General features: G+C 44.6%; 1 protein-coding gene across 2 annotated transcripts in view; it reads left to right on the top strand.

Annotated features, from left to right (window-relative positions):
- The window catches only part of EFHD1 (EF-hand domain family, member D1), a 38426-nt gene extending 27409 nt beyond the window's left edge, over window positions 1–11017 (top strand). The window contains exons 3-4 of one of the 2 annotated variants that reach the window (XM_014530606.1): window positions 1819–1953; window positions 9819–11017. In XM_014530606.1, coding sequence (XP_014386092.1) covers window positions 1819–1953; window positions 9819–9953 — 270 coding nt within the window. In that variant the 3' untranslated portion in view covers window positions 9954–11017. Of the gene's footprint in view, window positions 1–1818; window positions 1954–3761; window positions 4969–9818 lie in introns of those variants that run through there. The other variant, XM_014530607.1, reaches the window with a different exon arrangement.
- The last annotated feature ends 327 nt before the right edge of the window (window positions 11018–11344 follow it).

Below are 11344 nucleotides of genomic sequence, written 5' to 3'. Positions count from 1 at the left end.
CGGGCGGCTTCTGTAACTAAATGCTTTAAAGACAGGCAGGGGACCGAGGGACAAGGGACAGATACTTCCCTCCTTCCCTCCTGGAGTAGCTCACATTTGCAGCATTGAAGTCTTTGCTGCTTCCGTCTCTTCTGTGAGAGCCCGGCCACAACCGTCCCCAAACCCCCTTGCCCTCCCTTCTACTCTTAGGACCTCACCTTCTTCAACAGGCTTGTTTTCTTTTTCGTTTTACAGCCAATATGTATGTATTAATTCTTTTATAGTACCTGAACTTGACTCTCAGACATATAAAATGAAACACCGAAGTGTCTTTATATTCAGTGATAAAGCTGATATCATATATAGCTTTCATATAAGTATACTTAGTATTTTCCAAGCCCCTGGAGCCAGTGTTTGGGCTCTGATAGTCTGCAGCAAACTGAGTCTTTGCCGGCCTCTAGTGAGAGAGTTTGAAGTTGCGGGTGGATGAACATCGTGCTGCTACTGAGCCAATCAGTGGCCTCTGCAAAGCTGCGTGTCCCTGCACATCTTGCTTCATCCCTGAGCATCTTGCTTCATCCATAGCTTTGCATTCAGCAATGACCATAGTGGAGTCAAGACCCCCAAAGCAAGAATTACAAAGAAAGTTTTATTAGCAAGGTTTTTGGGGTGGTGGTGGTAGAGGTTAAAACTTTGTCTTTTTAATGTGTTTTTATTGATTTTAGAGAGAGAGGGAGAGAGAGGAAAAAACAACAACAACATAGAGGTTGATTGGCTGCTCCCTGACACCCCCTACTGGGGATCAAGCCTGCAACCCAGGCATGTGCCCTGACTGGGAATCGAATCTGTCACCCATCCCTGCATGGGGGGATGCTCAACCAACTGAGCCACACTGGCCAGGGTGAGGAGGTTGAAACTTTGACTTAATGAAAGACACTTCCCTCTAGGAATTAAGAGTCTTGGCAGTAAAAGACACCCCAGGTGGAATTTGGAGAGCCTGTTGTAGGTGTTTTACCTCTCACTATACTTTAGATAATGTTCTTTTCTCTTGGGAAGCCATTCTCTGGAGAAGAAGGTCATGAAAAAGAACCTGGAATTTCCCTATATTTTAGGTAGCACATGAAAACCTGGAGGAGCCTCTTTGATGTGGAATGCATAACTCATATTCTTTCCAATGAAAAATAAATGGTAGAAGTTGGGTAGCCATTATTGACAAATAAATTCAGAAAAAAATCTTTAAAGAAGAGAAGTTAAAAGCCATAAAATTGACTTGGGGGAGAAAGACAGAAAGCTGGGGGACCAACCTTTTCAGCTTAGCCTATTTATTTATTTTTAAATGCATTCTACAGAGGCTTTGGCAGAGGCTGGCTTTAAAGATTAACTCATTCAGGTCGAATTTTGAATCTGGAAGAAGAAGATGGATTATTCAATAAGTGATGTGGGGATTACTAACTAACCATTTGGAGGAAAATAAGGTTAATGATCAACGTCGCATGATAGATCAGAATAAATTTCAGAGATTAAATATTTACATGTTTAAAAAAAAAGGGAGTCATAAAAGCAGTAGACAAAAAACATGGGTGATTGTTTCTATAACTCTGGTGGCGAGGAAGGTTTTTCTAAGCACAACACTGGTGAGAAAAAAGAAAAAGCTTGATAGATTTTATGTAAAATTTTTGAAAGTCAAAAATGACCATGAACAAAAGCGGAGAGACAGAGCTAAAGCATTTAAAACATAGCTATAAGGATTTCTTAGAAAATACTAAGAAAGGTAAGCAATCTAGTGGGGCAGAAGGGGATGCTTGTCAATCTCTCAGCGATGTTGACCTTTCCCCACAGTTCCTGCTCATCTTCCACAAGGCCGCCGCAGGGGAGCTGCAGGAGGAAAGTGGGCTGATGGCCCTGGCAAAGCTGTCTGAGATCGATGTTGCCCTGGAGGGCGTCAAAGGTGCCAAGAACTTCTTTGAAGCCAAGGTAGGTGGCTTCTTCCTGTGTGGGACAATCGCCCCCTCCCTGCACCCTGCCCAACAGGAGATCCCAGTTAGTGACTCTCTCATTAACTCCATCAGGACAAGCTTAAATAGATCGTGCATGATTGCAGGAGAATGAATGTGTCTGTGTGCAATCTACAAATTAAAAACACAACTGAATGGCACATGCATCAGACTCTGGTTTCAGATTGGGTTACTTGGACAGCTACCTCCATATTTGCATCTTACACACTTGTGTGTAAACAAGTGAATAATGGGGCCAGAGGAGGGAGCCTTGGTGACTTGCCCCAAATTTGCTCCATCGACAATGTCTGGGAGTGGGGAAGGAATCTGCAGTGCACGGTCTTGACTCTCCTCTGGGTGCTGCCATTCATTCACTTATTCATCTGGCCATTGAACATTTATGGAGAGCCCACCCCTTGCTGGGCACTGTCATTTTCACCTCTGCAGAGCACACCTGCAGAAAGAGAGATTGGGAGAGCCCTCCAAGCCCCCAGTACACCACAGCAGTGGAGTGCAGTTGGTAAGGCTGCCTGGTTTCAGATTCTGCCTCCTCCTGTTACCCGTCTGTGCCTCAGTTTCCTCATCTGTACAGTGGGGGGAGGGGCAGAGATAATGGGATTGCTGTGAGGATTATAAGAGTTCATATATACGTAAAGTGTTAAGCAAGTACCTGCTCACTGTGAGTATTCCATATGTGATACGAGCTGTTGGACTCCTCACCACCCCAGGCAGGAGTCTGCCTCTTGTGTGGTTTTGGCTTACTCTACTAGTCTGCCCAGAGACAAATTGTCCTTGGCAACACATTTCAGCCTGCTCGGGCCCTTAAGCTTGATTATCTTCTCACTTCTCTGTGATGCTGCTTGGAGAAACAGTCCATCATTTTTGTGCCAACATGTAAACTGAATCATGGCGGACTCGGTGCCTGAATTCCTGCTGCCATCATCTGATAGTCAGGGGCAGGCCGACCACTCGTTGTGCCTTCAACACCAGCATTGTGTGTCCAACCCTGAAAGTGGTTTGGCCCTTCCTTCATGACGTAACATTGATTCAAACCAGTCCCCCTGGCAATGCCTGGCCCCACATTCAGCTCAGGAGATACAAGGGTGTAGTAGATGACACGTTTGCCCTGCCCAGGACACGCACTCAGTCTAGTGAGGAAAGCAAACTGTCAGCCTGGATAGAGAGGAGGCAGGGGCTAATTCTGGTGGGATGGGTCCTCCCCATTCATTGACTGAGTCAACGTGTGCAGATCTCTCGTGATACCTTGGGCTGGGGCCGAGGACTGAGACTCACCTTAGCAGGATGCTCTTTTCACTCCACGGCTGCAGCGCAGTATGCCGAGTGCTTTTGTCCAAGTCTGTATGAAGTCTCTGGGAACGTCTTATCTGGGCATTCAGACCTTTTATAACCTAGATCTGGTCCCCACTCTAGCCTCGTCCACCCCTTGCATGTTTTGAACGCTGCCATGCTTTTTATGACTGGGCCTCAATACTGCTGTGTCCTCTGCCTGGAAGGCCCCATCCAAATGCCTCTTCCTAGAAAACTCTACTCATTCTTTAAGACCCATGTTAAAGAGTTGCCTCCTCTTGGCTGTTTTCCCTGATTATCCCAGTTGAGAAAGTCTGTCCTCTTCTGTGTGCCTGTATTATGAGTGGAAGTGCTATCATAATTTATTTGTTCAAGGTATTATAATTTATTTTGGACACTTTGGGCAAGTACATAAATCGACCCAATTTTTTGAGAGCAGTTTGGATCTAGCTGTTAACTTTTGATATTCTTCACCTCTAGAATTCTGCCTATAGGAGTTTGGCCTCAGAGACACTCATGGAAATGCACCTTCAGCACCAGCATTGTGTGTCTAACCTTGTCTGTATATAAATATAAATACAGACAAGGGTTTTTTTCCTACAGCACTGTTAGTAATAAAGAAAAATTGGAAATGACTGAAACTTCCATTATCGGGAATTACACCCACACATGTGCATACCCTACAGCCATGGGTATGTATGGACAGATGCCGAAAATGAATTAAGCAAAACAGTTTGTTTGAAACCCCATTTTGTAAGTATTAAATACACCCTAGATAATTACTTCCAAAGCATTAGTAACACTTGTTGTCTGAGGGGCTTTTTAAATTTTTTGTAATGTTTTATAATTACGGCTGCATTATTTTTATAACCAGGAGAAAAGATGAAAAGAATAACAATAAAATAAAATTTTTTGAGTGTGTTATGTGTACGCATCTGCCTCCCCACCCAGACTCAAAGGCAGGGTAGGTATATTATCTTTGTAATTACAGTGCTGGGCATATAATGGCCCTCAATAAACATTTGCTTGAGTGACAAATGCAGGGAATCACCCCTTGAATTTAGGAGAGGGCCATAAAGGAGCTGACGTTTGTGACAGATGTTCAAAGATGAATGGAAACTCACCTTGTAATCAAGGAAGGGAAGGCGTTCCTGCCGTGGGAATGGCAGGAGCAAAGGCTGCAAGGCATGGAGGGTGAGGAGTGTCTGGAGGCTGGCCCTTGTCCACACTGGACACACTTAGACAGGGAGTCTGGGCTCCCCTAGAGACCAGGCCTTCCTCAGCCTACTGAGCACCAGAACCATCTGCAGGCCAGCTTCCCAGTCCCACCCAGATCAACCTGGTTCTCCAGGGTGGGGCCCAGGAAACATGGACTTGAATCAGCTCTGCAGGTGGTTCAGGGCAGAGCCAGGCTTGGAAAGCACAGCTGCACACTTGGGTGTGTGTGTGGTGGTGGGGGGCGGGGGTGGCCCTCAGAGGAGCTTGAGCAGGAGCCTGACATGATCAGTGGTGGACACTATAGGGATCGACTTGCCTGGGGCGAGGCTGGACTTGGGAAGCTTTCATAGATTCTGGAGAATCGTAGGTCCAGTGAAGGTAGTGACAATGAGGGACTCTCAGTATTTATGACCACTTGATTGGAGGTGGGATGTACACTGAGTGGCCAGATTATTATGACCACCTGACATTTGTAGGCAAATTAGCTATAATTTCGCACTGAAGTTGCTAGAGGGCCAGACCATTATAAATAGGGAAGCAGGTTGTTTACCACGACAATAGAAGTGATTTTTTTCTGAATATATGGGCAAACAACGCGATTTAACAGCCTTTGAACATGGGACATATATATATCTATATAGACTGAGTGGCCAGATTATTATGACCACCCCAGTACTTCGTTGAGCCACCTTTTGCCTTCAATACTGTGGCGATTCTTCTTGGCATTGACTCCACGAGATGTTGAAAGGTGATGCGAGGAATCTGACACCAGGCCTGATGAATAGCACTGTCCAGTTCTGTGAGATTTGATGGTTGTGGAACCAGCTGCCTGATGGCTCTTTTAACTTCGTCCCACAAATGCTCAATTGGATTGAGATCTGGTGATTGTGGGGGCCACCTAAGCAAGGTAAAGTCTCCCTCATGTTCTTGAAACCACTCCTACACAATATGAGCACCGTGGCATGGTGTATTGTCTTGTTGGAAGAAGCCATCTCCATTGGGATACGCCATCAACATGATAGGATGAACTTGATCAGCAACAATACATAAGTATGTTGTGCTATTCAGATGTTGTTCCACACGAATTAAAGGGCCCAAATCATGCCAGGAAAACATGCCCCAAACCATAACACTGCCCCCACCAGCTTGAAGGGTTGTACTCATGCATGTGGGGTGCATGCTTTCATGCTGTTTCTGCCAAATTCTCACTCTGCCATCTGCATGATGCAACTGGAAACATGATTCATCAGACCACATGACTTTTTTCCAATGCTCGACTGTCCAATCCTTGTGTTCCTGTGCGAATTGGAGACGTTTTATCTTGGTAACTGCAGACAGCAAAGGTGTTTGAACAGGCCTTCGGCTTCCATATCCATACGATGCAGTGTATGGCTAATTTGCCTACAAACATATATATATATATAATCTCCCACATTCAAAGGCTGTTAAATTGCGTTGTTTACCCATATCTTCAGAAAAAAATCACTTCTACTGTCGTGGTAAACAACCTGCTTCCCTATTTATAATTGTCTGGCCCTCTGGCAACTTCAACGCGAAATTATAGCTCATTTGCCTACAAACGTCAGGTGATCATAATAATCTGGCCACTCAATGTAAAATGCTACAAGGCTTGTTGGTGATATTTTTTTTCCATCAAGGCAGGCCATCCCCCCAGCCATGGGAATAATTTAAGGAGGAAAAGTTATAAGCTGGGTTTTAGAGTTAAATCTAAGGTGACTTAAGGTAAAAGGAAGGCATGCCCTTTCATTTGAAGGGCACAATGTTGGTTGCAAATAGTTTCTGTTCATGTCCTAAGAAATACCTGGGAAATTTGGAAAATATCATTTCCTAGTCCGTGTTACACCCACACATTTGCATGATAGGGCTTCTGATTCAGAAAGAACAAAAACAACATTCCTGGTAATAGTTTCAGAAGTATCTGTCTCCAGAAACAGACCCCTGTGAAGTTTAGACAGAATTCAGAAAAAGGATATAATAACTTTTCACTGAGTTGTGAGAATCCTCATTGGGCTCCAAAGAAGGTAACAGAATGAAAATCAGAAAGGGACCTGGCCAGTGTGGCTCAGTGGTGGAGTGTTGTCCTGTGTGCCAAAGGGTTGTGGGTTCGATTCCCTGTCAAGGGCATGTACCTGGGTTGCAGGTTCACTCCCTGTCCCCAGTTGGGGCATGTTGGGAGGCAACCAGTCAATGTGTCTCTCTCACATCGATGTTTCTCTCTCTCTCTTTCTCTTTCTCTCTCCCCTTTCTTGCCTCCCTCCCCTCTCTAAAAATCAATGGGAAAAATAGCCTTGGGTGAGGATTAATAATAATAAAAAAAGGACTGGGATAATGTTTAAAATATTGATATCATAGGTAGACCAAATTAGAAAAATGTGGTCAGTTAGACATTTCAGAGACATTGGTGAAGTTTAACTTTAATAATAACACATTTTAAAATAAAACCATCTTCTTTTTAAAAAAAAAATATTTTTATAGGTTTCAGAGGAAAGGGAGAGGGAGCGAGAGATAGAAACATCAATGATGAGAGAGAAACATTGATCGACTGCCTACTGCACGCCCCACACTGGGGATCTAGCCAGCAACCCGGGCATGTGCCCTGACTGGGAATTGAACCATGACCTCCTGGTTCACAGGTCAATGCTCAACCACTGAGCCACACTGGCTCAGCAATAAAACAATATTCTTCAACGTGATAAAAGAATATTTACTTTTTTATAAGTATAAAAACATTCAATAAAATGGTAATATTAAGTAATGTAGTATGGGTACAGGAATAAACAAAACAGTTAGTAGAACAGGATAGACAATAATAAAAACAGCTATATAATAAAAGCCTAATATGCTAAGTGTTGGGTTGTCCAGTTGGCCTCCAACCAAAGTGTAATATGCTAATGCTAAAGCTGCTCAACCGCTCGCTATGACGTGAACTGACCACCAGGGGCAGTCAACTGGTCAACCAGTTGCTATGACATGCACTGACCACCAGGGGGCAGATGCTCCAACTGGTAGGTTAGCTTGCTGCTGGGGTCCGGCTAATCGGGACTGGAGCCCTCCCACGGTCCCCTGGCTGGCTCCCGCATCCCTCCCCAGCCCTGATCGTGCACTGGTGGGGGCCCCTCACCTGGCCTGCGCCCTCTCGCAATCCAGGACCCCTCCGGGGATGTCGGAGAGCCAGTTTTGGCCCGATCCTGCAGGCCAGGCTGAGGAACCCCACTGGTGCATGAATTCATGCACGGGGCCTCTAGTTTAGTATATGAAAAAGATCATTTTTGCCCTACCTGGTTTGGCTCAGAGGTTGGAGCATCAGCCCATGAACTGAAGGGTCCCGTATTCGATTCTGGTCCAGGGCACATACCTCAGTTGCAGGCTTGCTCCACGGCCCCAATTGGAGTGCCTGCGGGAGGCAACCAACCGATTTGTCTCTCTCACATTTGTCTCTTTCTCCCTCCCTCCCTTACACTCTCTCTAAAAATCAATGAAAAAAATATCCTTGTATGAGGATTAACAACAACAACAAGCTGAATGCGAAGATAAAACCATAAAAGTATTGGAAGGAAATACAGGAAAGTGGGTTTAGAAACTTCTTAAACATGACATGAAATTCTAAAGTCAGAAAGGAAATGGCTGGAAAGCATTGATTGCATCAAAATTTAAGAATATTTGTATGGCTTAAGCTACCTTGAAGTTAAAAGACAAATAAGCCCAGCCAATGTTGCTCAGTGACTTGAGCATCAATCCATGAACCAAGAGAGGTCACCAGTTTGATTCCTGGTCAGAGCACATGCCCGGGTTGCAGGCTTGATCCCTGGTGGGGTGTATACAGGAGGCAGCCAATCGATGGTCCTCTCTCATCGATGTTTCTATCTCTTTCTCCCTCTCCTTTCCACTCTCTCTAAAATCAATAAAAACATATTTTAAAAAAGACAAAGAACTTGGAAATAGTAACTGAAAAATATTAAGAAGGAATTAACACCTACATTATGGAAAGTAAAAAAAATAAAAATCGCTGAATAGAAAAAGGAGCAAAGGATACAAATGGGTACTTCACCAAAGAGGAAATAAAAGGTGCCAGTTTACCTATCAGATTGGCAAGTAGGGAGAAGGTTAATTATAAGCCGTGGCAAGGCTGTGGGTGAAGTGAGAACCCGTGTTCTCTGATGGTGGGGTATAAATGGGAACGGTTGCTTTGGAGAGCAAGTTCACCATCTTTATTAAATAATGTGCATGCCCACCGTGTTTGCAAAGTTTACCTAATTGATGAGACACAGAGAGAAAATCAGTTCTAGGATAGAGAATTTTAAGATGAGTTTACCTGATATTGTATCATTGGAGATAAATTTGATTTTTTAAAAATGGCACTGAATCCCATTCACAAATACAAAAAAAAAAAACATGTAATATATGGAAATAAGTTTAGAATGATTTATTTAGAGAAAACCAAAAATTCTAGTGGGTAACCTAAAAGACCGTGGTGAATAAAAATAGAGGCTTTCAGGGAAAACCTATATTGTAAAGAAATCCCTTTGCCACAGGAGAGTGATACAGCCCCAATCAAAATCCCAGCAGGGAGGTTATTTTTTGTTGTGAAATAAAAACTGGAAAGCAGCCCAGCTGTTATTGCTCAGTGGTTGAGTATATAGACCTATGAACCAGGAGGTCACAGTCCAATTCCCGGTTAGGGCACATGCCTGGGTTGTGGGCTCAATCCCCAGTGTGGGGCAGCAGGAGGCAACTGATCAATGATTCTCTGTCATCATTGATGTTTCTATCTCTTCCTCTCCCTTCCTCTCTGAAATCAATAAAAATATATTTTTTTTAAAAAGCAGAAGTGGGTAATAGGTGGGATATTAAAACAGTGTCCTGAAAAAGCAGAAAAGTGGGAAGACCGATCCACAACAGTAAAGTGACTGTGTCCTCGCTACTACCAGGCAAACCTGGGAAGACCACGGGGAAGGAGTCTCATGTCACATGGCTCTAGACCAGTGGTTCTCAACCTTCCTAATGCCGTGACCCTTTAATACAGTTCCTCATGTTGTGGTGACCCCCAATTTCATTGTTACAAATTGAACATAATTAAAGCATAGTGATTAATCACAAAAACAATATGTAATTATATATGTGTTTTCCGATGGTCTTAGGCGACCCCTGTGAAAGGGTCGTTCGACCCCCAAAGGGGTCGCGACCCACAGGTTGAGAACCGCTGCTCTAGACAACCAAGTTCTGTTCACTGGGTGCTCCATCTCCTAGTTCTCTTCCCCTCTCTCACTCTGTTGGTCTGTTTCTGCTGTTTTGCTGCAGGTCCAAGCCTTGGCCTCGGCCAGTAAGTTTGAAGCTGAGCTGAAAGCTGAGCAAGATGAGAGGAAGCGGGAGGAGGAGAAGAGGAGGATCCGCCAGGCAGCCTTCCGGGAGCTCAAGGCCACTTTTAGCACATAGTCGGGTGACCTTGACCTCTGTCTACAGCTGTGCCTCACAGGTGCCCCTGGGAGAGCTGGGCAGGCATCCTCACCCCCAACTGATTCCTCGCCCCAACCAGCCTCCACACCCGTCAAGCAAACGCCTTAGCCTCAGGGCAGCAGGGAGCGTCCTCACCCCCAGGTGAGAGAGACCAGCTGTTCCTTGCCTCTCTTTTCCTCCCACGGTTCTCTGCCCTTTCCTGTAGCCAGAATGTGCCTCTGTTTGGCCACCTGTGACTTTTCCTTGTTCCTTTTACTCTTCCACATCAAATAGTGGAAACAAATTGTAAACACTTCTTCCCCTTGGTGGTCCTCAGAGGAGATGACCCTTGGGGGCTGTGATGTTCATGTTGCCCATTTTCTTGGGTAATTCTCTGCCCCACCCTCCTCCCCTTTGTTTCCCATCGGCTACCCTGTTCTCATTCTTAGCCCGAGCCTGCCAGTGGCCTTTGCATCTTCGCTTGTCTTTTGATGGTGGTGAAGTTTGAGGCAGGTCAAGCTGGACCATTGCCTGTCCCCTCTCCAACAGGGGGCGTGGCATGTTGCCAAGGTGACACAAAATAGTGAAAAGATAAGTTCTGTTCCTCCCATCACGGTTCTCCTGTCCCCTAGCATTTCCCCCAGACCCACCTTCATTCATGTCTCCCCATTCCAGCCTTTCCCCCCCACTCTTAAATACTGTGCTACATACCTATAATAATAAAAGAATAATTTAGAAGTTCTATTAATGAGTAGAATTCCTGCTAACTCTGACTCTATGCAAATTATATTACAGTAGACCCCTGACATTCACAAGTGACAAATCTAGAGTCTTGCAAAATCCCAAAGGTCATGTCCACCCTCATCATGTAGAAAGTTTCCGACATCTGCTCCAAGGTGGTGAAGCTGTTCTAAACCTTCAGCACACGTTTTTATATTTTGTGAGTTCTTGGGATTGTGTACAAATGCCAGGGGTTTGTTGTATTTTTTAAAAATAATTCCTAATGTCATATTTATTCCCTTTTGTAACTGCTGTCTTTACAATAAAGGAAACATCTGCATTTCTACCTTACAGCTGTTTCTTTTTAAATAAACTGTGCAATTAGACTTTGCCATCACATCATTGTGCTTCTAGACTTCTTTGAATTGGGGGAGAGAGGAAGTGTTTTCCTTGGGGCCACTTCCAGCCCAAGCTTCTGTTGGTCACCGAGTCTCTGAAGTCCAGTTAGAAGTGGTAACTAGAGGGTTAGTCTTCACTCCAGGGAATCTGAGCACTGAGGTTGTCTGCCCGCTGCTCTTTCCCATCCCATCACTGAGGATTTTTTCAGCTGCAGGTAAAACCTGTGGCTTAATCTCTCTCTTGCTTACTAGACTCTTGAAACTCTGAGGAGA

The sequence above is a fragment of the Myotis brandtii genome, unplaced genomic scaffold (genome assembly GCF_000412655.1).
Source record: "Myotis brandtii unplaced genomic scaffold, ASM41265v1 scaffold744, whole genome shotgun sequence".
Lineage (NCBI taxonomy): Eukaryota > Metazoa > Chordata > Mammalia > Chiroptera > Vespertilionidae > Myotis > Myotis brandtii.
The sequence above is the reverse complement of the archived record's forward strand: the minus strand, read 5'-3'. Positions and strand labels throughout refer to the sequence as shown.